Raw genomic sequence first — 27,859 nt, 5'->3', positions numbered from 1 at the left:
ACATCCGAACCTGAATCGGTTTACAGTAAACATTTTGATGTTATGTCACTAGAGATTAACAGTAACCCGTAATATTAGAAACAATGGAAAATTTCCATACAAGGACATAAAATGAACATACGCCCGAATTTAGTACCCTGCACTGGCCAGGGCTACGTTTTGGACAGTCTGTTGTGAAACATTTTATTGTTTATCCGTTAAATGTCGTAACCAAACCTTTATAAGCGGTCTGACATAAGGCATCAATTACGATGAAATAAGCCTCACATTCCAGGCTTGCTGAAGAAAGTAGTAAGGTATTAATTTCAAAGGATTATATATATGAATTTAATGAAGTGTAGTCTTGTACAGCCTCAGGACCACCATTCCTGAGATGTGTGGTTAATTGAAACCAAATCACCAAAGAACGATCTAGTATAATATTAAATATAATTGAACATCTTCAAGTCTAACCCATTAAAAAGCAGGCAATATTTAGCTCTGCAAATGAAATCTTCGTTTTTTCACCGTAAGGATTGGACGTAAAATGAGCATCTTTACTTTCAGGTTAGACCACTCTAATCGGAGGCTATAATACTTATAGTCCTGCACTTGTACCAAAGCGATACGAAAGGTCTCTCTCTTTTTCTGTTTAGCCTCCGGAACCACCGTAAGGTATTAATTTCAAAGGATGATATATATGAATGTAAATGAAGTGTAGCCTTGTACAGTCTCAGGACGAGCATTCCTGAGATGTGTGGTTAATTGGAAGAAAATCACCAAAGAACGATCTAGTATTCAGGAACGACCGGTATCCACGATCTAGTATTCAAATCAGTATTAAATTAACTGCCTTGAACCTTTGAACCTTAGAATTATCGACTTCGAAATCAACTGATATACGATGACGAGTAACCACTAGACCAGCCCGGCGAGCTGATAAGAAACGTCAAATAGATACTACAAATTAATTTACTCCTACCCTTAATAAAACAATGAAATTATGTTACGTGTTTATATTTAGTAATAAAAGAAGTAAATATATGTTGTGAAATTAAGGTATCGCTTAGTATAATGAATGAAGAAGAACAAATCAGAAGTTTGAAGTAAAAAGAAAAAAAATATATATATATAAATTATTATTGTTTTATTTTAAAGCAAGAAAATAAATAAGGGTCATCCATAATTTATATAAGTATAAAACTGGCTTTATAGACTCATTGCTCTATCTCTAAGTAAGTTCCATCAGATCTTAAAAATCTCTCCCACTCCCGGTACCATTTTTTAAGTAGTATTTAGTTGAAGCATAAGTTTAAATATTAAAGAGCAATAAGAAAATTGATTTTTTTTAACTGTTTACTGTTTTTGTAATCTTTTAAATATTGCAAATTTGTTTTTTGATTTTTAACCTCCGAAACAAGGTTGTACATCCTTGATAGTAAATGAATGCGTTATCCGTAACGGTAGATAAAAATTGAATCGAAAATAGTTTGTTAACAAACGTTGACATTTTTGTCTCAGTTCGGGTGGGATTTTTTTTTGTATTAAAATGATGAAATTGACATAAAATTTTTAATAAGTTATTTTAATTTGAATCAATTTTTACCTATAAAAAAGATACATGATATTGAAATTTCTATCAGAAATCTTACGTAGATTAATTAAAACCCTTCCTTCTACACGTAAGACTTTATAAATCCCCCTTTTACTCATGTTGATGTGACTAATGAAGTATCTTATGATAATATATAATTAAATATAATACTTACGATTACACAGTAATGTTTTTACTTCTTGGGACTAAGGTAGCACGGAAATTTAATCAGAAAACCCATAGATTACATACTGTATGTAAATCAATGCCATTTTTGATATAACACTTTTTTTCTTAAAATATATAAAGATACGTCATTGAAAAAATTAATTAAATCATATCAGTTAACTACTAATCGTCAGTATACTGTTCTGTCCGTGTGTTGGTGAAATGCATGCCAATAAAATGACGTCTATTTTAATTGCAATAATTAATTATTGATGATTAGTGACGTAAACATTTTTGTTATCAGATTTCATTTTTAATATCTTAGGAAATGGATTACTATTGTGACAGGTGTGAGAAATTTATAACTAAAGTTTGTTTAGATATATTAAAATAAGGTTATCATGTTTAAATACAGCATCGGTGTTATTAAAAATTTTTTTTATTTTATATACGGTTCCACTTTAAAATAATTTTAAGTAAGAAAGTCGTTTTCGACTTGAAATTTTCAAGTTTTTTTTAAAACTTTCAGCAACTTTTAAAAAAATTGTTTAACCTCAAATTTCTTACACTTTTTTTTTTTCTACAGTAACGTATTTTTCATTATTTTGATGTACGTAGCAGAAAGGTTAATTTTCTGGAGAATGAGGTAAACATAAATTATATAATTTTATAAGAAAATGCACTTCTTTATGAAAAATTCATAAAAACAGATTTTAAAAAATCAACATAAAATTTGTTAGGAAATTATACGATTAAAACGTTTAAAATTAAAACTGAAAGTTATTTTTGGCGTACTTTTCAGCAAATTTATATGACTGTAGTTTACATTATTGGTCCTTTTTTTTCTAAGTAAAAACCTTTTCAATACGAATTTCATTTTTACTTTAATTATCTGAGCGTCTGGTTTCACCTGTATTATTCCTCGCTTCTATCCCAAAATATTGCCGTGAATTCATAAAAATATTCTTGTTAAACTGGGCTGAAGTTGATACCTGTCATAATAAACTTCTAATTTAGGACCGTCAGTCACATTAAAATAGCAAATTTGGGTCTTTTCTGATTCTCCCTTACAATGTTTTTTTTTTTAAAATAACTATTTAAACTCATTAAGAAAATAATAATTGTTTTAGTAACTTACTTACATATTGACATTAAAAATTATATGTAATACGTTTTTAACAAAGCAAGTTAGCGAGCGAAGAGAACGTAGGTTATGTTTGGTTTGTTGATGTTATTTAATCTCCGGGACCAACGTTAGGTATTACTTCAGAGGATAAGATGAATAATTTGTAGTGTGTGTGAAAATGCCATGCTTGACCGGGATTCGAACCAGGGACCTTCGGACGGGTTATGTTTGGTTAGGTTTTTTTTTGTAACTTCTCTACTCCCCTGGGCCGGACCGACTTGATGGTATTACGCCACCCGGGGGAGTGTCCGTTACTCTAATAGGCCCTCCCCACCTACCGGCTATATACCGGCATGGCAGGTCAGGTCTACAGGTTGGCTCTTTTGAGATTTTTTAACTTAGTTAAGAAAACCTAACAGTCAACCCAATGAGTCCTCAGCGGTTCATCGAAACCAGCACACCTCAGCATGCTGGCTCTCATCGCTGAGGCTGTCCACCCAAACTACAATCTAAAAACCCATATTCCTTTCATCTATAATTTTTTGTTTAAGGACTGACCTTATGAACTCTACAACCTTTCTCCAATTCTCTACCCTACTGAGCATATGATCTATTATCTCTCTCGGAGTCTTTCCGTCAATACCACCATTGTATCTTAGCATTTGCCATTTTTGGCAATTTTGGAAAGTATGCTCTACATCGTCACGTTCGTTACAATACATGCACGTAGGTTGATCTCTTTTGCCAACTTTGTGGAGGTATTCGTTAAAGCACCCATGGCCAGTTAAAAACTGTGTGACGTGGTAATCTATTTCTGCTGGAGGACTCCATCAAAGGCCAGGACCCATAACAGTGGACCGAGCACTGAGCCTTGTGGCACACCACCGCACATGCTAAAAATTACCTCTTCTTCTTGTGCACTGACTGCACACCTTCGATCTCTGAGATACTCCTCTACCTGTCTCCGTAAGTATGGACTAATTCCTTTCTCTACCAGTGCTTTATTTATATGTTTCCATGCGATGGATCCAAACGCATTCTTCACATCGAGAGAAACAAGTAAAGGAGTACTTCTCGTCCGCCTAGTGCCGCTTCTAGCTTCATCGCCCAGTTCACTACTCTGTTGATAGCATGTACGGTGGATCTACCTCTCCAAAACCCGTATTGATTTGCACTAATTCCAGCACCCTCCTCCACCTCCTGCACAATGCGGTCAGCCACCATTTTTTCGACAACCTTCCCCATCGTGTTGAGAAGGCTCAAAGGTCTGAAGGTCGGTTGTCCCCCATTACCTGTGTTCTTGGGCAATAAGACAACCCTAGCCTCCTTCCAATACTCCGGGAAAGATTTATTAATCAGCCCGTGGCTGGCCACCTCAAGCATTTCCCATGGCGCTTTTTTAATAAGGCTCTTGATGATTGCCGCTGGAATCTTGTCCGGTCCTGGACTTTTCTTAACGGCCAACATGCCCCCAGCACATTGCAGCTCACTTAAGGCAAATCGTCTACTGTCACACTCAGTAGGGATACTCTCCTCAACCGTCATGCGAGGAAAAATACTGGGTATTTGTGCTTCGGCACATTCTTTTGTAAGAACGGGGAGATATCTTCCAAACCTTTTAGTAATAATTTTGTAGGCCATCGCCCATGGATCGTTATCTAAATCAGCACATAACCTAGCCCATTGCTCTCTTTTTTCTCTCCTTATTGTTCTATTAAGGGCTCTTCTAGCATCAATGTATTTAATGGATGCTTCCTGATACCTCTGCCCACCTACTAGTCTGAGTCTTTGTTTGATGCGTCTTTTAGCTTGTAACGTCTGCCTCAGGTACGCTATCTCTCTTGTCCACCAATAAACCATATGCTTTTAGACTCCATTACGTGACTCCCTGTCCATTTCCTGCTAGATAATGTTAGACAATGCTTCTGGCGCAAAGTTCTCCATCGTTGACAGTCTGGCAGCCATTCTGTTGGTTATCACGTCTATTTGATCAACGGAAAATCTAAGTACAGGAATTTGATCATTACTCTTGAAACTAATGTCCTCTAGAATCAACATCGTGGCATAATGGTCGCTTGCTATGTCCTGCTGGAGGATCTCCCAGTTCCACTGTTGGCTCCTCCATCTGTTATCCAAAATTGCGAGGTCAATAATGGAGGTGTGACCCCTGGCCTCAAAGTGGTTAACTCGTCATCGCAAAGCTGATTTCAAAGTCGAAAGTTCTAAGGTTCAGACTCTAGTAAAGTCAGTTACTTTTATTCAGATTTGAATACTAGATAGTGGATACCGGTGTTCTTTGGTGGTTGGGTTTCAATTAACCACACATATCAGGAATGGTTGAACTGAGACTGTACAAGACTACACTTCATTAGATTCATATATATCATCCTCACTCATCCTCTGAAGTAGTACCTTACGGTGGTTCCAGAGACTAAACAGTAAAAGAGAGGTTAAACGATCGTCATTATACGGAATCAACATAATTTAATCCAGGAGTTTCCAAACTACGACCGGCAGGCCAACACCGGCTCGCGAGTACCACTAATCCGGCCCGTGGACATGCCCGGTATCCGGTCCGCCGTAGTTCATTTTGATTACATTGTAAAATTTGCAATGCACGTAAATTAGATGTTTTTATTTAACGAACGATTATTAAACACAATAACTGATGTACATAATGAAATTGAACATTTTGACTATAATTTATGATATGAGATTTATCCTAAAAACTTACAATACGTGACATACATTGGTAATTCACATAACGGAATTAAACATTATAATTACGATTAATGACATTTATGTCGCTGTAACGTTCTACTGACAGTTATTTGCAGTTGTGGTTCTAATTTACTACTGGAAATTATCAAATTATCCATAGCTATTTCAAATGCTCATCAATTAATTTTGATCTGTAAATATTTGTTGTATATTTCTTTGGAGAAGGTTTTTTCACACAGATAAATATTGCCGAAAGCGGAAAAAAGCCACAAGCAAATTTATGTAAATGATCAAATTGTGTGAGTGGAAGACTTATAAAATACCAGCAATGATGACTTTAAATATTTTTCTTTAAAAATATCACTACACTGCAAATCATTCAATTCCTTTAGAAGTTGTGGCGAAAAGGTTTCTATATCGACGTTAAAATGATTTTGAATAATCTTGATATGGTTTGCAATTGCATCAAAATCTGAAAAACAAGACGCAAAATTTAATTTCGCACCCAAAGTTTCAACTGCGAAATCTACCGGAAATGGAGTCTCAGTTTACTGAAAAAATGTTTGGCACGTATTACAAAGCGTGAAATATTTTTTATTCAATTTAGATTGAAAGAAAATAATTTTTTGTTGAAAGGACTTAATATGAGTGACATATACGGCTCTTAAAAAACACTTCCTCCTAGTGTGGAGGAGTCAGTGTGGCCCTTAGGTTAAAAAGTTTGGAGACGTTTGATCTAATCAAACATAACCTACGCTCGCTAGCTACATTACATTAGGGTAAGTTACTAAAAAATAACAATTATTATTTTCTTAATGAGTTTAAGGTGTTATTCTTATAAAAAAAAAAAAATGTGGGGGAGAAACAGAAAAGATCTGCAAATTTTAATATGCCTTACCGATCAGAAAATCTAAGTAACCATTTATATCACTCTTTTTCACTCACATAATATTCAGTTGTCCTTGAATTTATTTTAAAAATCCGCTCCAATTTTGCGGGTCAGAGGTTTTATGGTTCCAAATGTCTAAACTAATGACTTAGGTATACCAAAAATAAGCTCAATCGGTTCAGTAGTTTTCGAATTTTTGATGGTCAAAAACCTAACCGGGTTAAGATGATAGATCTATCTTATAAGTTTCATCAAACTCGATTAAACGGTTGAGATGTGATGCTCAAGTACATAGACAGACTTCTATTTTTATTAATATAGAATAAAAATATCACCGCATTATAAAATACCCTTACTTAAAAACCGTATGAGATCATTATTTAATTTTTTTTTAAATTTCATAAATTGTACTTTAATATAACACAACAATATCTTAGTTGAAATTTGTTAACAGTGGGTAAACATTTACGTATAGAATCTCTTTCAGGTATGAAATTATATATTTCATTACTTTTAAACCTCCGATAGGATGTAATAATTTACGATCTTTTTTATAAATTATGGTAATTATTTTAATAAAATTTTACGGAAGGAAAGCAAAAGCTAATAAAATGTATATGGAAATAAAATACGCGTAATATTTAACAATCAAGCACACTCACACACATAAACACACGTAGATAGATTTTATTACTTACCTGGTCGTATTTTAAATGTTCTGAACAACTATGGTAGTTTCTATTTAGATTTTGTTTGCAATGCGTTCTCCTGAAATAAAGCAATATATTTCGATATATTATTTTACATACGAGTGCTAGGAATTTAATTATACCTACTTTTTTCATACTTCCTTCATTTTTTTGTGTAGAAATATACGATTAACTGACAATTTAATTATACGGCATTATCTGAAATCGGTTACAATTAAACACAATACTCAGTTGTCGCTAATCGTTGAACATAAATTAACCCAATCAGAATATTTCATGTTATATTATCAATGCGCTGATTACCATTAACCGACCAATCGGAATTCAGTTTAACCCGATTGGTCATAATGAATTATGGTGGGGGATCAATCTTGATTTTAGTTGACAGTTCAGCGTATAGCAAATTGGGATGATGTTTTTATACTTCGCTCATTGACATCGTACCTGTTATTATCGTTCCCTGTGCGAGGTTATCGCATGTAAATGAGTTATATACGATTATCTTAAATTAATATCATCGTTACTAAAATTACTTTAGTTGATGAAGTGATTACCTCAACTAATTATTTCTATTATTAATAAAATAAGTATTAATTTTAATGTTAATTACTTTTTTTTAAAAGAAAATAAAATTAAACAATGAAATAAATTGAGGTTTTCGCTCAACCAGAAATCCTTCTTTTCAGTTATTTACACTAAAAGCAGTACCTAACGAACATTTTAAAAAAAATTAATACTGAAATAACTTTGAGTAAAAAAACGCGAATGTGTCATTTAAATCGTATACAAAGAGAGAACTTTAATAAAAAGAGATAGGGTACAATTACAGTCAGTTAATTGGATGTATATTAGTTTTATTATTATATGTTGTTATTGAACAGTTTACTAAATAAATGACTTATTTATGATGATGATGATGATATAATTTTATCCTTATAACTAATAATAATAATAGTAATACGTTTGTATTATGACACGATGATGCAAGCTAATAAAAGCAATTCTTCATTGTAAATAACATATGTATATAAAACAAACATAACAACCGTCATTTTTTAAAGTTCAAATAATGAAAATATTTTCATAATGATAAATAAAACAAACAACTTTTATTACATATAACGTCCTTATACGAAGAATTCTGACCGCGAAAAATTTCGGTTTTCAAATTTCAACGGAAATATCCAATTTTATCATCCCTGAATCCATTTTGACTAGTTTCGGCGTGATGTCTGTACATATTATGTACTTATGTAGCTCGCATAACTCAAAAATGATAAGTCAAAATGACTGAAGACAAAAATAAAAGAAGAAAAAAAAAGTTAAACAGTTCCTGAAACATAAAATTTCAGGTAAAATAAAAAAAAGGACGTTCTCTCATATGGACTTCATTCTCAGATTTTAATGCCTTGCTTTCTTCAACCTTTGTACGAAGATTGTACCTTTGTACGAAGGTTTGATGCAGCTCTCCAAGATTCCCTATCTAGTGCTGTTTAACTTACCACCTTGAAATTTGATGTAATAATTTATCTATTAGAATAATTAACTGTACAGGATTATATATATATATATATATATATTTAAAAACACAAGCGTAGATTCTTATGTCTAAAAAATTTAATTATTGAAAATTTCTCTTACAAATTTTTTACCTTCGAAAATATTGGAAAAAATTATTTGAAAAAAATTCTAGAAAAGATATTTTGATATTTTTTTTTTTTTAAATTTTGATTCATATAAATTTCCTAATCTTTTACTTACTTCCAAACTATCGACTTTTTTATTTCTTCCAAAAGAAATGTTATTGCATTGGGAATTAGATTTTTAATACCGCAATAGAAAGTAAATTCTAATATTTTGATTTTAATTAATTTTTATTTGAATTTTTATGTAAAATTTTTTATTAATTTTTAATTGTGTTTTATAATATTCTAACTCGTCTTTACCCGGGTTGTCCTTCACTTCTATCCCAAATATTCTTATTAAACTAAGCTGAAGTCGGTATACGCCATGATAACCTCACTCTGAATAATCGATCACATTAGAATAGCAAATCTGAATATACTTTCAACGTCAAAAAATTTAAATAACGCCGGTAAAATCTATACATATACATCTTTCTCTCTCATAATAAAAAAAAAATTGAATTGTATGTCCTACCTGAAAATGACAATTGTAGGTAAACATTATTTCTATTATTTAATATGCTGTATATAGTGTGAAAAGTGAATTCGGCTACCTAATTCGTACTTGATTCTACCCGGTACTAAAGAATATACTTAAACTCTTTTAATATTTCACAACGTAATTACTATAAAATTAATAAGTGGAATATTCTACTTGAATATATTTCATGAATGATACTGAATCAACCGATCCACCATTTTTTGAATTTTGAAACACCCCCTTCCAATTTTATACCGCAGAGGATTTAATGGTTCGAAGTACAGTGATTCAAATAGTGTTACCGGCGCTTTCTGAGTTCATTTTACTAGCGAAAATAATGAAAAAGCTTCATATAAACATCGGTTAGCGAATTACGGCTAACGAAAAAGTTCTGGGCAAAGAGTGAAATAAAACCAAACTTAATTGTAGGAACCTAAATTAAGGGGTAAATTTGATGGTTTCTTATGGTTTTGGATCTCTTAGATTAAATAAAGCAGGTTTCAGAATCATATAACTAGTAGTTTTCATAATATCCGACGTAAAACAAAAACATTTGTTACGTAAAAACATACTTTTCTACGTCTGTAATACAAAAATTTTGTTGAATGACTTGACTAATAAACGACTAAAATTTATTAACAAAACTTGTAGATAATTTAATTTTGAGAAAATTGATGTAAAATGTATAGGAAATAATCATTTATACCGTCGTATTTAATATGTATACAAAAAAATTTGATGTGGACATCAGATGTCTTCCTTGTACGCCTATTAAATTACACATACATATTTAATTAAAATGAAAAGTACATAACATTTTATCTCATTAATAACTTCTGGTATTTTTTAAACAAAATTTTATTGAATTGTGATTTATTGTAAAATTTTTATTACAATTAGAGGTTAATAATTATTAATAAATCAATAAATTTAAATTAAAAAAAAGTTAAAAAAAGGAGATGAAGTCGGATTTGAACCGATGTGCCTTCCCCTTATAAGATCCAAATATTTCATTAATTAAAATTCTATTTGGCTATAACTCTGAAACCGATGAAAATAAGTACCACTTATTATATATCGTTGAAAAGCTCTCAATGAGGGCTTACTACTGCAGTTAAACAAAGTTCAAAATCAAATTTGTTAGGATCTTGTTTTTTTTTGGATAATCTTTGTTCAGTCAGTTACAATCAAAAGGGGAGGTGCATAATTAGATGTTACAACAGTCCTAAATCCAAAATTTCAACATTCTACGCTAATCGTTGTTGAGTTGTACGAGATACGTATAGACGTCACGCCGAAACTGGTCAAAATGGTTTCAGGGATGGTCAAAATGGATATTTCAGTTGAAATCTGAAAACCGAAATTTTTCGCGATCATAATACTTCCTTTAGTTCGAACATGGAAGTAAAAAAGTTGGTTTGGAAGATGTTGCCACATCTACCGTACAGCCCCGATCGCATTTTTTTTTTTTTGTCCTTTGAATGAGTTTTTAAATGGCACCGACTCCGGCGTCAACGAGTGGATAAGAATACGGTACAGGAATGTGGCTCAGTCCACCAAAGTAAAAATTTCTTTACTACTAGAATAAAATCGTAATCGTGTTTTAACATTTAAAAAATCTACAATTTTTTAATATCTGGAGGTTTTTTAACCTTTTCAATTTATAATTAAAAATAAACCATTATTCGGTAATTCTAATTTATTTACATAAGTAACGGCGGACGTATTTACGAATGTATTAATACATTTATATATTAATAAAATATACGATATATTTTTTCAATCCCATCGAACAATTAATGTAGTAATTTTTCCCATTCAACCCACTGTATCAATGCACTTAAATTTTACAAGTTTATTTTAATTAAGAGAAGAAGAATAAAAAATGTTTTCTAAGAAAAAATTCTAAGCGTTCTGGTGTAAGTGGTGTCTTATAAATTGCTCTTGCTAATTAATGGAAGATAATAATAATAATAATAAAAATTGTAAAATCAAGTTGCTTGTTCCTAAACACCTAAAATAGATATGCGAGTACAATAATGTAGGCCTAATGGAAAATGTAAAATATTGTTATTGTCTACGCAGAAATTACGTGCACTGGAGTTTGACGCCTAATAAAAAACAAACTATCAATTCTATTTCAAAACAAATCACATCAAAATTTACATAATTTTATTCTTTGTTTGTTAGGTTGAACTTTCATTTTGTAATAATTTTTTTTTATATGTTTTTGGTGTGATAACGGAAAAACATAATTTTTTTGAGTTTTCTATCTATAATTAACTACCAATCCGGAAAAGTATGTTATACGTAAATGAATTACTAAAAGAAAGGGAAGTAAATAAAATGAGAAATACAATCTAATCTCTACTACTTTGAAGCGATATAATTTATGAAACTTTTAAAAGTAACATTTTGGCAACCATATAACATGCAAATAGCCGAGGGAGAGAAATGACATTCTCCCTATAATTCTTCCTCATTGAGCAGCTCAGTTAATTAACGGAATTATTTTTTCGCACAAAAATTCTTTAGTAAAATATTATTAGTTTTAATAAAATATGATATTCAGAAAGAAAAAAAAACAATTTCGAACGACTCACAGAGCTGGGACCTCTGTTTCTATATCGTACAGTTACCAAGATAAAATGGTTTTACAATTGAAAGTTGTTAACAAACAGTTAAAAATATCGATCTGAAATATAAGAATAGATAAATTATTGGAATGGGTTATGCTGTATAAATGTTTAATCGGGATTGGTGGGGTAGGCTTTTAATAATAAGCTATCAAAATCAAGCTAAACGACAGAAGATTCAAAAGGTCTGATGTGGACACCATATGACTTCCTTGTACGCCTATTAAATTACATATACTCATCATTTTTTTAAAAAAAAGTACATAAAATTTTATTTTATTAATAAATTCTGATATTTTTTGTTATTATTATTTATCGTAAAAGCTTTTTTACAATCACAGGTTAATAATTATTAATAAATCAATATATTTAAATTTAAAAAAAAGGAGATGGGAAGTCTGAATCGAACCGATGTGTCTTCCCCTTGTAAGATCCAAATATTTCATTAATTAAAATTTTATTTAGCTATAACCTGGAACAGATGAAAATAAGTACCACTTATGATATGCCGTTAAAAATTTATGAATGAGAGCTTATTATTGCAATTAAGGGAAAATCCAAAATCCATTTTTTTTTGGATTTTGGGCTTTTTTGGACACTTTTGGTTCAGTCGATTACAATCAAAAGGGGAGGTACACAACTAGATGTTACAACAGTCCTAAATCCAAAATTTCAACATCCTACGCCTAATGGTTTTTGAGTTATGTGAGATATATACGTACGTAGAGACATCACGCCAAAATTAGTCAAAATAGATTCAGGGATGGTCAAATGAATATTTCCTTTGAAATCTGAAAACCGAAATTTTTCACTATAACAATACTTCGTACAAGGAAGTACAAGGTCTTTTTCCGTTCTCCAGAGCATATTTTTAAAAAAGATATTAAAATATAAAAATTCAACTTCACTAAATGCAGATTAGATCTTTATTAATATTAATGTGACTTGTTTTGAAATCGGGTGGTATTTTATTTTTTAGAAAGGCTTCAAATTCGAATGGATATAATTTCTGCGCCGACAGTAATACTCGTATATTACAAATTAAATTTGATAAATAAAAGTTCTTTAAATTTTATATTCTGATTTACGGATGTATGTTATATCATTATTTTTTCAAAATCTCATCGGAAATTTATTATTATGATTTTTGGTATTATTAAATCACGTTGTGATTTTATTAAGACAATAAAATATATTTTATTATTAACATTTCCGTAGATAAAGAATTAATAAGGTCGAGTATAATAACTTTTAACTTATCTTGAGGAAGGGTTAATTTGTAACCTTTATACTATTATAAGTTCAATAATATGATTTATTACTTTTTTCGAGAAGAAAATTGAGAGGGTACACGAACCGGTATGAATAATCTTCTTTAAAACAGTGCTATTCCCTATTTTGACAATATATATGATCTTCATGTTGCATTAGATCAACTTAATCGGTTCAATTAAAACAAAAAAAATCATAAAATAAACTTTAAAAGGAAAAACTTCAACCAAACTTTAAAAAAAAAATATTATTAGATATATTTTTATAATTCTTTTTTTTGTTCAACGTTTAGAAGATATCACCAAATTAAAAAAAAAAATCTGATGTGGGCACCACATAATCCTTTTACGCCTATTAATTTTTTTTTTTTTGTCTTCAGTCATTTGACTGGTTTGATGTGGCTCTCCAAGATTCCCTATCTAGTGCTAGTCGTTTCATTTCAATACACCCTCTACAACCTACATCCCTAACAATTTGTTTTACATATTCCAAACGTGGCCTGTCTACACATTTTTTTCCTTCTACCTGTCCTTCCAATATTAAAGCGACTATTCCAGGATGCCTTAGTATGTGGCCTATAAGTCTGTCTCTTCTTTTAACTATATTTTTCCAAATGCTTCTTTCTTTATCTATTTGCCGCAATACCTCTTCATTTGTCACTTTATCCACCCATCTGATTTTTAACATTCTCCTATAACACCGCATTTCAAAAGCTTCTAATCTTTTCTTTTCAGATACTCCGATTGTCCAAGTTTCACTTCTATATAAAGCGACACTCCAAACATATACTTTCAAAAATCTTTTCCTGACATTTAAATTAATTTTTGATGTAAACAAATTATATTTCTTACTGAAGGCTCGTTTACCTTGTGCTATTCTGCATTTTATATCACTCCTGCTTCGTCCAGCTTTAGTAATTCTACTTCCCAAATAACAAAATTCTTCTACCTCCATAATTTTTTCTCCTCCTATTTTCACATTCAGTGGTCTATCTTTGTTATTTCTACTACATTTCATTACTTTTGTTTTGTTCTTGTTTATTTTCATGCGGTAGTTCTTGCGTAGGACTTCATCTATGCCGTTCATTAATTTCTTCTAAATCCTTTTTACTCTCGGCTTGAATTACTATATCATCAGCAAATCGTAGCATCTTTATCTTTTCACCTTGTACTGTTACTCCGAATCTAAATTGTTCTTTAACATCATTAACTGCTAGTCCCATGTAAAGATTAAAAAGTAACGGAGATAGGGAACATCCTTGTCGGACTCCCTTTCTTATTACGGCTTCTTTCTTATGTTCTTCAATTATTACTGTTGCTGTTTGGTTCCTGTACATGTTAGCAATTGTTCTTCTTTCTCTGTATTTGAACCCTAATTTTTTTAAAATGCTGAACATTTATTCCAGTCTACGTTATTGAATGCCTTTTCTAGGTCTATAAACGCCAAGTATGTTGGTTTGTTTTTCTTTATTCTTCCTTCTACTATTAATCTGAGGCCTAAAATTGCTTCCCTTGTCCCTATAATTTTCCTGAAACCAAATTGGTCTTCTCCTAACACTTCTTCCACTCTCCTCTCAATTCTTCTGTATAGAATTCTAGTTAAGATTTTTGATGCATGACTAGTTAAACTAATTGTTCAGTATTCTTCACATTTATCTGCCCCTGCTTTCTTTGGTATCATGAGTATAACACTTTTTTTGAAGTCTGACAAAAATTCCCCTTTTTCATAAATATTACACACCAGTTTGTATAATCTATCAATCGTTTCCTCACCTGCACTGCGCAGTAATTCTACAGGTATTCCGTCTATTCCAGGAGCCTTTCTGCCATTTAAATCTTTTAATGCTCTCTTAAATTCAGATCTCAGTATTGTTTCTCCCATTTCATCCTCCTCAACTTCCTCTATAACACCATTTTCTAATTCATTTCCTCCGTATAACTCTTCAATATATTCCACCCATCTATCGACTTTACCTTTCGTATTATATATTGGTGTACCATCTTTGTTTAACACATTATTAGATTTTAATTTATGTACCCCAAAATTTTCCTTAACTTTCCTGTATGTTCCATCTATTTTACCAATGTTCATTTCTCTTTCCACTTCTGAACACTTTTCTTTAATCCACTCTTCTTTCGCCAGTTTGCACTTCCTGTTTATAGCATTTCTTAATTGCCGATAGTTCCTTTTACTTTCTTCATCACTAGCATTCTTATATTTTCTACGTTCATCCATCAGCTGCAATATATCGTCTGAAACCCAAGGTTTTCTACCAGTTCTCTTTATTCCGCCTAAGTTTGCTTCTGCTGATTTAAGAATTTCCTTTTTAACATTCTCCCATTCTTCTTCTACATTTTCTACCTTATCTTTTTTACTCAGACCTCTTGCGATGTCCTCCTCAAAAAACTTCTTTACCTCCTCTTCCTCAAGCTTCTCTAAATTCCATCGATTCATCTGACACCTTTTCTTCAGGTTTTTAAACCCCAATCTACATTTCATTATCACCAAATTATGGTCGCTATCAATGTCTGCTCCAGGGTAAGTTTTGCAGTCAACGAGTTGATTCCTAAATCTTTGCTTAACCATGATATAATATATCTGATACCTTGCAGTATCGCCTGGCTTTTTCCAAGTGTATATTCTTCTATTATGATTTTTAAATTGGGTGTTGGCAATTACTAAATTATACTTCGTGCAAAACTCTATAAGTCGGTCCCCTCTTTCATTCCTTTTGCCTAGCCCGTATTCACCCACTATATTTCCTTCCTTGCCTTTTCCAATGCTTGCATTCCAATCTCCAACTATTATTAAATTTTCATCTCCTTTTACGTGTTTAATTGCTTCATCAATCTCTTCGTATACACACTCTACCTCATCATCATCATGGGCGCTTGTAGGCATATAGACGTTAACAAGAGTTGTCGGTTTAGGTTTTGATTTTATCCTTATTACAATTTATTTTTATTTTATTTTCCTTATTTATCCTTATTATAAATAAAAGTTAATAATAATTAAACAATTCCGTTAAGTGAACTCCTTTATATTAGTTACGAATGTTAATTTTTACCTCACGGTGTAACATATTCAGTTTTTATTATTAGATTATTTAGTGAATAATCAAAAATGAAAGAGATCAATGATATAGCAAAAAGAAAGATAACATGAAGAAATAAATATATCTCAAAAAACAACAAGAAGATGAATATGAAGGGAAGAAAATATTAAGAGCAAGAAAAGAATAAAAAAAAATAAGAAAAGATGATAAATATAAAGAGGAAGAAAATGTTAAAACCAAAGAAAGAATAAAAAGATTAAGAGAGGATAATCAATATGAAGAGAGAGAAAATTTAAATACGAGAGAACGTGTACACAAATTAAGATCAGAATTATATCAAACCAAAGAGCGATTTAATGATTGGCAACAAACAACATATAAATTAAATGGTGATAACTCCACTTAGGTAGAATATTGTCCGAAAATAAAAGAGGAGTAATGAAATAAAAGATAAAAATTTTTTGCAATTTACTAAATATCGGGAATGTATGCCTCAGAGTATATGATGTTCTTGTGAGAGTCTATTTTACGGTAACTCTGTAGTTAACGTTAATGTAGATAAAATTAAACAGAAATTCCAGAATAATTAGATAAAATTAGACTAGAAAGTCCAAAAATAATTAGATTCTAAATAATAATTTTCAATTAATATTTAAAAATGCCTATTAAATTACATATACACACTATTAAAAGTACATAAGTTTTATTTCTCTAATATTCTGATTTTTTCATATTTTTTTTTTTATTATTGAATAATTATTACTTATTGTACATTTTTTTACTATCGCGCGTTAATGATTATTAATAAATCTATATACTTAAATTAAAAAATAAATAAATTTAAAAAAACGGAGCTGATGTCTGATTCGAACCGATGTGCCTTTCCTGGTAAAATCTAAATATTTCATTAATTAAATTTTATTTGACTATAACTCTGGAACTGATGAAAATAAGTAACACCTATTATATATCATTGAAAAGCTCTCAATGAGGCTTATTACTCCAGTAAATAAAAATACCAAAATCCAATTTATTGGGGATTTTGGGCTTTTTTTTGCACACTTTTGGTTCATTAGAGTGCAATCAAAAATAGAGGTGCGTAACTAGATGTTATAACAGTCGTAAATCCAAAATTTCAACATCCTACAGCTAATCGTTTTTGTGTTATACGAGATACGTACGTACGTACATACACACCTCACACCGAAACTAGTCAAAATGGATTCAAGGATGGTCAAAATGGATATTTCCGTTGAAATCTGAAAATCGAAATTTTTCGCGATTCCAATACTTCCTTTACTTCGTACAAGGAGGTAAAAAAAATTTAAACATTTAACTGTCTTAATTTTGATTTTAAAAGTATTTGGAAATTATAGATTGAAAATTTTGGTAGTTTTGTAAAGTTGGTTATCAGTTGATTTTTTTTTTTTATGTGGGTAGATAATTTTTTTTTAGAACACCTGAGAACACTCTCAGGCGTTTGTTTAAATAAATCTTATTTCCATCCACAGAATTATGAGGAATGTAATATAATATAACTATAACAACTTTAGTTTGAGACCTACCGAAGGATTTATTTTTATTACTTTATGAAGGGTTATTATTACAAGAAAAACAAATTGTGATATATTTAACTAGCATTTCTGCAAACAGAAAAACCTGGCTTATTTTGTACTTAATTAATAAGTTGAAATTTAAAACGAAATTTAATTAAATAAAGGAATATTAAAGTAAAATATAACTCTGAATTTTCGATCGGTATTGACTATTTAGGATTTAACAAATTCCAAAAGTAACTTGCTGTATTAACCGTATCGAAACCATTATACCCAGCGATACCGGATATCACTAATGCAGGGTACTTCATTTATATCATAATATGTTTTAAAATACTTATATATAGTGTTAACAAAGTACGGCAACACTTAAATAACTTTTTAACTGTTAAATAAAAAGAAAATTAAATTTATCAAATTTTCCTACCTCAGAACGATATTCTTTTCGGCATTACATCATCATAATCCAAGTCCCTAGAGGTGCCTAGGGAGGTACCCCTAGGTATCTAGGGGGTAACGCAAGCCCCTTAGGGGACAGAGGGCTTGAAGAGGCCTACCCCTTCTCAAATCAGGAGGCGAAACTCAAAAACTTCAAATGGAAAGGGTAAAATTGTGACACATCAATTTAAAGGGAATTGAAAAACAAAACCTTCTACGTAAAAACCATTAAACTAAGATAATTCTAATCAGTATGGTGCTCACTTAATTGTTTTTCATAGCTTCAAAAGTGGCTACAGTAAGTTACACTCTAAGTAGTGGTCCCATACCGAAAAATAAATCATTTTTAGGTGAAACCTCTTGCTATTTTTTTTTTAAGTCTTTCATTCTTAAGCAGTTATTTAAGAGGTATTGTGCACCACTTTTGAAACTAGGAAAAATATTAAATGACCGCCATTTTAGTTAGGATTGTCGTAACCCAAAATTATTTACTTAAAATTGTTCTATTCATTGCTCTTAAAATTATTTTTCACAATATTATCCTTTCCATTTAAAAATTTTGATTTGGTCATCCATGGAGCTCCTCTTGGATATTTGGGGTGTAGTGATCTCTTATCAGAAAATAAATCGTTTCCAGGTAGATGTATTTATTAAATTTCATTTTTCGACGTATAACTGTAAAAATGTTATTTAAGGGTTCCCGTAATTTGCTATTAATCTGTATAATTTTGATATTTTTTAATTTTTTTTCTAAATTACCTATATATATATATATATATATATATATATACAATAAATACACAAGAAATATTTTTAAAATGATATGTACAAAGTCATCTCCAAAGCGGAGACTTAGTGAGTAAGGATTAATAGACTGAAGATTCCTTAACTTGTACTGGGTATTATTTTAGTCGCTCCCATTTCGGAATAATTTTTTTTTTTTTAAATCATTACAGAATCATATGCGTACTGCAAATAATAGCTTAATTGCAAACAAATAAAAAAAAATAGCTTCTTTGCTATTCTACCTCTCTTTTTCCTTTTTAACCTCCGGAAATTACCGTTCAGGTATTACGTCAGAGAATGAATGAGGATGATATGTAAGAGTGTAAGTGAAGTGTAGTCTTGTACAGCCTCAGTTCGACCATTCCTGAGATGTGTAGTTAATTGAAATCCAACCGCCAAAGAACACCGGTATCCACGATCTAGTATTCAAATCCGTATAAAAGCCACTGACTTTACTAGGACTTGAACAGGAACTCTCGTCTTCCAAATTAGCTGATTTGGGTAGACGCGTTCACCACTAGACCAACCCGGTTGGGTTTGCTACCGTACCTAACAGCAAAAAAGTTTACTGTTAAGATTTTATAAAAAATGAAAAGTATGTTTGGCTGTAAGCGCATTATAAACAGTCGAAGTGACAAAAGATAAGTTATCATATAAGATAAGTTAAAATAGCACCTTACTCTGTTCGATCAATTATTACTTTTAGAAAGGATTACTTCCCGTCTAGATTAGGGCTATAGTAGAGCTGTAACTATATAAGGGAAAGTATTGTAATCAATACAATTTGGGCATATGCGGTTTTCACCGGACCTTGACGTTTGACACCTAAAGAACTCAAAAAACCGTATGATAGGTTTTCGGACGTTAATATAGGTATGTACGTACACGTGTGTGTTCGGTGTTGGCCTCTAAATCACCTTATATTTCCAGAACTACCGGACTGATTTTGACCAAACTTAATCGGATTACTTCTAAATATCGGGCATTGATTAAATTTTCTACTTAAAAGGCCAAGGGGGTGAGACTGTAGAGCATGGTCATCCTCAGTAGCCGCCGCGTGACGGTAAAGTCCTAGACTTGTACGACTAAAACAATGACTCTGAACTAGTTCCTAATGGTGGTCCCGGAGGTTAAACAAAAAACAAAAAAAAAACTGTTATCGGCTGTACTTCGTTGTACGAAGTAAAGCCGAAGAAAGTATTGTGATTGCGAAAAATTTCGGTATCAGATTTCAATGGAAATATCCATTTTGACCATCCCTGAATCCATTTTGATTAGTTTCGACGTGACGTCTTCCTTTCTTTTTCCTGTTTAGCCTCCGGTAATTACCTTTCATATAATACTTCAGAGGATGATATATATGAGTGTAAATGAAGTGTAGTCTTGTACATTCTCAGTTCGACCATTCCTGAGATATGTGGTTAATTGAAACCCAACCGCCAAAGAACAACCCACCGGGTTGGTCTAGTGGTTAACGGGTCTTTCCAAATCAACTGATTTGGAAGTCGAGAGTTCCAGCGTTCAAGTCCTAGTAAAGCCAGATATTTTTACATGGATTTGAATACTAGATCGTGGATACCGGTGTTGTTTGGTGGTTTGGTTTCAATTAACCACACATCTCAGGAATGGTCGAACTGAGAATGTACAAGACTACACTTCAGTTACACTCATACATATCATCCTCATTCATCCTCTGAAGAATTATCTAACGGTAGTTGCCGGAGACTAAATAGGAAAAAGAAAAGAAAAGAAAATTCCGCTAAAGAACACCGGTATCCACGATCAAGTATTCAAATCCGTGTAAAAATAACTGACTAAGACTTGAACGCTGGAACTCTCGACTTTCAAATCAGCTGATTTGGGAAGACGCGTTCACCACTTGATCAACCCAGCGGGTTTTCGGCGTGACGTTTGTACGTATCCCGCATAACTCAAAAACGATTAGCCGTAGAATGTTGAAATTTTGAATTTAGGGCTGCTGTAACATGTCTCCTTTTGATTATAATCGACTGAACCAAAAGTGTCCAAAAAAGCCCAAAATCCCAAAAAATTTGGATTTTGAACTTTTTGTTAACTGCATTAATAAGCCCTGAATGAGATCTTTTCAACAATATATCATAAGTGGTACTTATTTTCATTGGTTCCGGAGTTGTACCCCAATAAAATTGTAATTAATGAAATATTTTGATCTTACAAGGGGAAGGCGCATAGGTTCGAATGCGACTTCATTTCCTTTTTTTAATTTAAATATATTGATTTATTAATAATTATTAACCTTTGATTGTAAAAAAAGTTTTGCGATAAATAATGCAATAATAACAAACCAAAAATATGAAAAAAAAAATGTAATAAAAAATATATGTAATTTAATAGGCGTACAAGGAAGTCATGTGATGTCTACATCACATATTTTTTTCTTCTAACAAACACCAGAAATTATATCGTAATAAATTCAAGGTAATACATCAGTGTTTTATGAACAAAAATTAATATACTATATTTACCTGATATTGTACGAATAATTGTTTTCACCATTTTTCAGTAAATGAAGCCGTTCATTTAAATCTTCTTTTTTCATTATATTATTATTAATATTTGATTTTGAAGATTCTATATCACTTATTTCAGAATCGTAGAAGATGTATGTCGATGGTAATGGTGGCGTGCTCCTAAATTAAGAACAAAAAATAATTATAATTATGTACAAGAAATCATTTTTTACAACATAAATAAAAAATAATTTTAATAATTTAGTGTAATATCTGTTGCATAATACCGTGACAAATTAAAACAAATTATATGGTAATTATATTGTAATAATATTTCAATGTCCCATGAACATTTTATTTATAAGAATATATATATATATGTACATTCAGGCCCGCGCGCACGATTTATTTTTAACAAAATAGATAAGTAAACATATTTATTAGCGACTACGTCATTTCTTCAATTATTTGTACTACGAATAAAAGAGAAAGTTACAGACCTTTTTATCTTAAACCGGCGTATAAAGAAAAAACCTTATAGTTACGCTTTATTTATTTTAAAAAAAATACTCTTAATTATTGCATTTTTATTTTTATTTTTTTTTTGTCTATCTAGACTATTTTTTTTAATTAGGCTTGTGTATAAATAGTAATATAACAATGAAAAGATTTATTAATGCGGTTTACGTGAAGTCAATTCATAATTTTATAACTGCATCTCCCAAAATCTTTTTTTTAATTTTTTATTATATTTGCCAATGCCGCTTGCCGATAGTCTAATTAGCATACTTTCTAACAGAAAAACTGTTTACTGTTTTTCAAGTTCTGATCAATTTTCTGTTTGTTACAAGCATTCATAACTTATTCAAAGAAAATTAGTACGAATGTATGATACATCAAATATATATATATATTTTTATGTTTTAGGGGCATCGACTACTGTGGTCATTAACCCCTTCCACAACAAAAAATAAAAAAAAAGGAAAACATACTATTCCTTCCCAGTAATAAAACACTAGCGACATTGTCAATAGACTTATCTTGTCAATAAAAATCATCCAAAACACTGACTCGTCAGACAACTAAACTCCAAAAGAACACGAAAGGTCATACGGTGTTTAAGGCTTCCCCCCTTATCACTGTAACCTTAATCCGATTGAGTTAGTGTGGAGCCAAGTAAAAGGCTATGTTGCCCGAAATAATAATACATATAAAATGAAAGACGTTAAAATCCTACTTGTAAAAGGCGTGAAAGGTATCAACTGATAAATGGAAACAACGCGTAAAGCACGTTAAAGAAGAAGTAAAGAAATGAGACTTAGATCATTTTCTCGATGTTGTGGTTGATGAACTAATAATTAATGTTAGAGATGATTCATCGTCGACGCCAACTTCCGGGAGTGAAGAAGAATCGATATAATGGAACGAATCCAGTGTTTGTCGGACACTGACAGAGAATAAAGTAAAAATTTTCTTAAAGTTTCGAAGCGGTAAGGTTTTATTCGAGTTATATATTTTACCTATTAAATTATTTTTAATAATATGGTAGTTATTGTTCGGGATATTACTGTTTTCGTAGGCTTTATTATAATATTAAACATTTTGTGAGGAATTAAAAAGTTGTAAGTTTAGTATAAAATTAAGCATGAATATAAATTAAATAAATAATTATAATAGTAATTAAAATTATAATAATTATAGTTAAATAAATAAATTAAGTGTGATGTGAATATAAAATTTTGTAAGGAATTACAAAAAATTGTTAGTATGTAATATTTTTAGGCATACTGTTCCGCAGCGCCTTTCGTCTGCTATGTGTTTATGCGATATCTTCTTAGAGATGAATAGAGTAAATAATAAACATAATGACTAATGTGTAACAAATAAATGTACAACAATTAAAGGACTCTATAAATAAACAAAAACTATTTATTTGATAAATAATCTAATAAAATTCTTTCACAAAATGCTATGCTTCTGAAGTTCATGCATGATACTACCTGAAAATAAGAATGGTAGTTACAAAAAGTAATCCTGATAGAAGAATTCTAATTCCATATTTGAAATTAGCATAAAAATTCTATTTACTCTCATTTAACAAAATCATTGTTGATCAGTGTTATTATTATTTTTTTCCATAACATAATTTCTTCTATTTGTAATTTTTTTATTACGGATTACCGTTATCCATCTGTTGGAAAATTTTAAATTGATGTTTGGACTATATATATATAGCCTATAATTAATTATAAATATCTACACTTAATTCTAATCATTGTGAACTGTTAACCGACCTGTACGATTCCATTTTTTTTTTTTTTTTTTTTTTTTTTTTTAATTAAATTAACTACAAGAAGTTTTTTGATTAATTATATTTTAAAATGATGCAATAATATTAATATATTTCATTATATTTTATAATTCACGTGCGCTTTATTCTCACATGTTATTTAACGACTTATTAGTTTTATGGTAAAAATTTCCTTTTATTTTATATAAAAAAAAAGATGAAATACATTTTCCCCCTAATTTTTTAAAAATCTTATAATTTATTTATTTAAAAAAAACTTTTTTGTAGAAGAAACCTATAAATGAAAAATAACTCATTAATCCTTAATTAGATCCATATGAAAACAATTCATTCGTAATAAACATATAAAAACAAGTAAGTTCAGTCTTGATAAAAATACGAAAAGGAATGCGTTAAAAAACAATTATGTTAAATGACTACAACCGAGCGTCAGTTAAGGTTCTCTGGAATGCAGTTAGTTATAGAGTAAATGTGTTATTATTCTTTTATGCTGGGATTTTGTTTCAGATAGTTTTCTTCAGTTATAATACAAAATATTTTAAATAACAGAATGAATACCGGCTACGCCGGTCAAGTTTGGTAATTCATTTTTAAAAAGAATCTCTGGTTACGCCAGAAACTATCAATTTAATAATTTAATTATTTTAAGTTATTTGGGGAGTCATACATCAGGGGGCTTTTTTAAAAAAAATATTCACAAAAAATTGATTTTAAATAAATTAAAATCGAAATCAAAAACAAAGGTCTAGTTTTTTAATGTGGGAAAAAAGCTTCCCCCATTAAGAGAGGTATGTGTAGTTATTTTAGTTACTTTATTATTTAACAAAATTTGTTTTCAGCATTAAAAATTTAAAATTACGAAAACATTTCTTTTTGGGGGGCTTTACTCAAGGGGAAGCAATCGGGTAAAATAAATTTAAAAAATAATCCATAAGTGATGATAATAAATCTAAAAAATAATCTTTTTAAACTGCTTAAAAAATGCAAAGATACAGTCAAAATTTAAATAAACAAAGTTGTAATTTTCTGGGAAGGGAAAGAAAATTTTTGGCAAATTTTTTTGTAAAGAAAACTAAAGAGTAAGCTATCAAAAGATTAAAAATTGTACATTCTAAATGCAGTGGGTAACTTGTGAGATCGATTTAAATTTAAAATAGATTTTTAAAGAATCTTTTAAAAATTAAAAAAAAAAATTTTTTAATCCACTGACCACTGAGTGGGTCGTGCAAAAGATTTTTGTAGTATTTCGATGGCCTATCGATGTAGAATATAGATAAAAATAACTTGCATTAACTTCTTTTCTGAAACAAGATATAGCTAAAAAGATTTTTTTTAAATCAAGTAATTTTTTGGAGGAGTGAATATTAAATAAAGATTTCTGGGAATTTTTTATATCGATAAAAAAACCTTCAACTTTAGTAAGAAATATTATTTTGTTCAATTACCTCTATGAAGATTTGGAATTCTATTTCGACCAAAATATCCTATTCCTTTTTCTAATTTTTGCATAAATGTAAAACATTCTTACCCCCCCCCCCCCCCCCCGAAGGTAATACTTGTCTACCGAGTTTGAAAAAAATCGGTCAACGGGGTCCAGGGTGATAGATCAAATACAGGCCAACATACATACGTATGTAGATATGCACCAACGTCTGTATGACAAAAATAAATTTTTTGGATGTTGTACCATCGGGAAAAAAATGTTTCGCAGATTATCTACAATTTATTTTTTTGTTAAAATTTTTTTTAACGTCTTTCTTTAAGGGACAAAACTTAAAAAAAACTTATTTTTAATAAGCTCTGTATAGTTTCCCGTTAATGCTTAAGCGGTATATAAATAGAAAATACTATACTATACTTGGGAAAGTAAAATTCAACATCGAGTAACGATAACGTAAAAAAGATAAATATCATAAATTATCTAGAAAAGATTTACAACAATCATACCATCAAAGGAATTTCCTTTTTATTTAAAAAAAAAATCTTTTAAATAGTCATCGAAATCGGTGGACTAATCCTTGGAATTATCTTTAAGGATTAAAAAATAAGGATACTTCTAAAGTAGGTTCTCTGTACATTCTCATTATACAAAAATAAATAAATTTTTTTCTGTAAGGTATTATAATGAACATCCTTTTCAGTACAATCAAGAAATTTAAAAAGATATTTCATTGATTATTAGAAGCTAGACTGAGTTTTGAAGCTTGAGTCAATGTTTTCATAATACTGATAAAATTTTAAATCACGAACTGAAATGTTCCTTTTATAATTTATTTTTATTACACACACACACACACACACACACACACACACACACACACACACACACACACACACACACACACACACACACACACACACGCGCGCGCGCGCGCGCGCACGCACACAATAAATATATATATATATATATATTTCATTTATTAATAATTCATTTATTTATTAAAATTAATTTTTTTATCTTTTTACCAATGTTTAATAATAGCTCTTCCAGGATGAAATTTCATAAGTTTTTCTTTAAAAATTAAAAACTTTTTTAAAAGAGTTAAAATTTACCAAGAGGTGCATATTTACCATCTCGATCACTGATAAAAAATTAACTATTTAACTGCTATTTCACAATGTCGGTAAGTAATGAAACTATTTTTTAAAAACTATTTTTCGATACGGTTGGTTAGTCCGCAAAAAATCATTATTTAACTCTTAAAAAAAATTAAAATTAAATATTACAATAATTATATTTTTGAATGACATATTACCATAATTTGTGTTCGTTATCACTTGAAGAGCATACCGGTCGAAGAAGAGATTCACGTTCACTATCTGTGTCTATATCTGCCAAAGATCTGATTTTTTTCAACGACGCTTGGTATCGATTTTTATTTTCCATTTTAATTATATTATTAAAATAACTTTTCGATCGATCGAAATAATAATATCACTGAACACTCCCGCTAAATTAAATTTATAATTAACATTTCATAATTCATCGAGGTATTAATAATCTATTAAAAATAAAAAAATAAAATTTACCGCACAACACGCGTCGCGTCGAATTTGAGACGAAACGTTGGGTACTGTCTCACTATGACGGCTGTAAGAGTAAAATCGATGGCTCTGCTTTTTATATCATCCGATCTCTTACATTGAAGGATGAACGGCTACTGTGTACTTTGTCGTATGTGTTGCTTTAGGCTAATTATTTGTTCTCATAAATTCTAATATTATCGCCACAATTGTATGGCCTTAGGTCACATGGGTTGATTCTTTCGAATGAATTAATATTTATTTATTCATCGTAACAAAAAAAAAATTTTAAATAACTAATTATATTATTATTATATGATACGTATTGTTTGTCTATGTGAGAGTGTATTTGTATAGTGTGCGCGCGCTAGTGAACAGTATGCTATCTGTAAAGACCTCCCTTGAGAGTTTAATCTAAGCAGAGTAAATAATTTACGTTAAAAAATTTTCCTTGTACTTTTTTTTTATGAAAATATATTTATTTTAAAATGCAATAATTTTTATTTACATAAACCTACTTACTGTTCACGCATTATTTATTTTTAATCTACTGTTTGTACGGATCAGTTTTTCCTTCCCTTCTGTCAGTTTTGAAACATTAAAAATATAAACACCAGTATATTATTTAAAAAAAACAATGTTTATTTATATTTACTTACATTTTTTTTGTAATTGCTTCAATTATGAATGGCATCTTATTTTTAACTACTCTCAAGGTTTTTATCCGGTTTAATTATTTAAAAAAAATACCATTCTTACAATATATGTTGGAAGATTAAAGGCATTGAATTACTTTCTTTAATTGTTCTGGCTTGTTTAATCTGAATAAGTAAAGGTAAAAGAAAAAAATATTTTCTTTCATTCTTCTTTTTATTTTATTTTTTTATTATTATTACGTATTTTCGTATACTGAATGCTTATAAAAATTTGGAAAAACTT

At 30.3% G+C, this 27,859-nt stretch overlaps 1 protein-coding gene across 1 annotated transcript in view; it reads right to left on the bottom strand.

Annotated features, from left to right (window-relative positions):
* Window positions 1-27,088, bottom strand: part of LOC142329017 (sodium-coupled neutral amino acid transporter 9 homolog) — a 99,318-nt gene extending 72,230 nt beyond the window's left edge. The window contains exons 1-3 of the mRNA XM_075373262.1: window positions 26,653-27,088; window positions 21,601-21,765; window positions 7,176-7,245 (exon numbers count right to left, since the gene is read on the bottom strand). Coding sequence (XP_075229377.1) covers window positions 7,176-7,245; window positions 21,601-21,765; window positions 26,653-26,783 — 366 coding nt within the window. The 5' untranslated portion in view covers window positions 26,784-27,088. The remainder of the gene's footprint in view (window positions 1-7,175; window positions 7,246-21,600; window positions 21,766-26,652) is intronic.
* Between the last annotated feature and the right edge of the window lie 771 nt (window positions 27,089-27,859).

Source organism: Lycorma delicatula, chromosome 8 (assembly GCF_047948215.1).
Source record: "Lycorma delicatula isolate Av1 chromosome 8, ASM4794821v1, whole genome shotgun sequence".
NCBI classification, from domain to species: Eukaryota; Metazoa; Arthropoda; class Insecta; order Hemiptera; family Fulgoridae; genus Lycorma; species Lycorma delicatula.
Note: the sequence above shows the minus strand (reverse complement) of the source record. Positions and strands in the feature narration are given on the sequence as shown.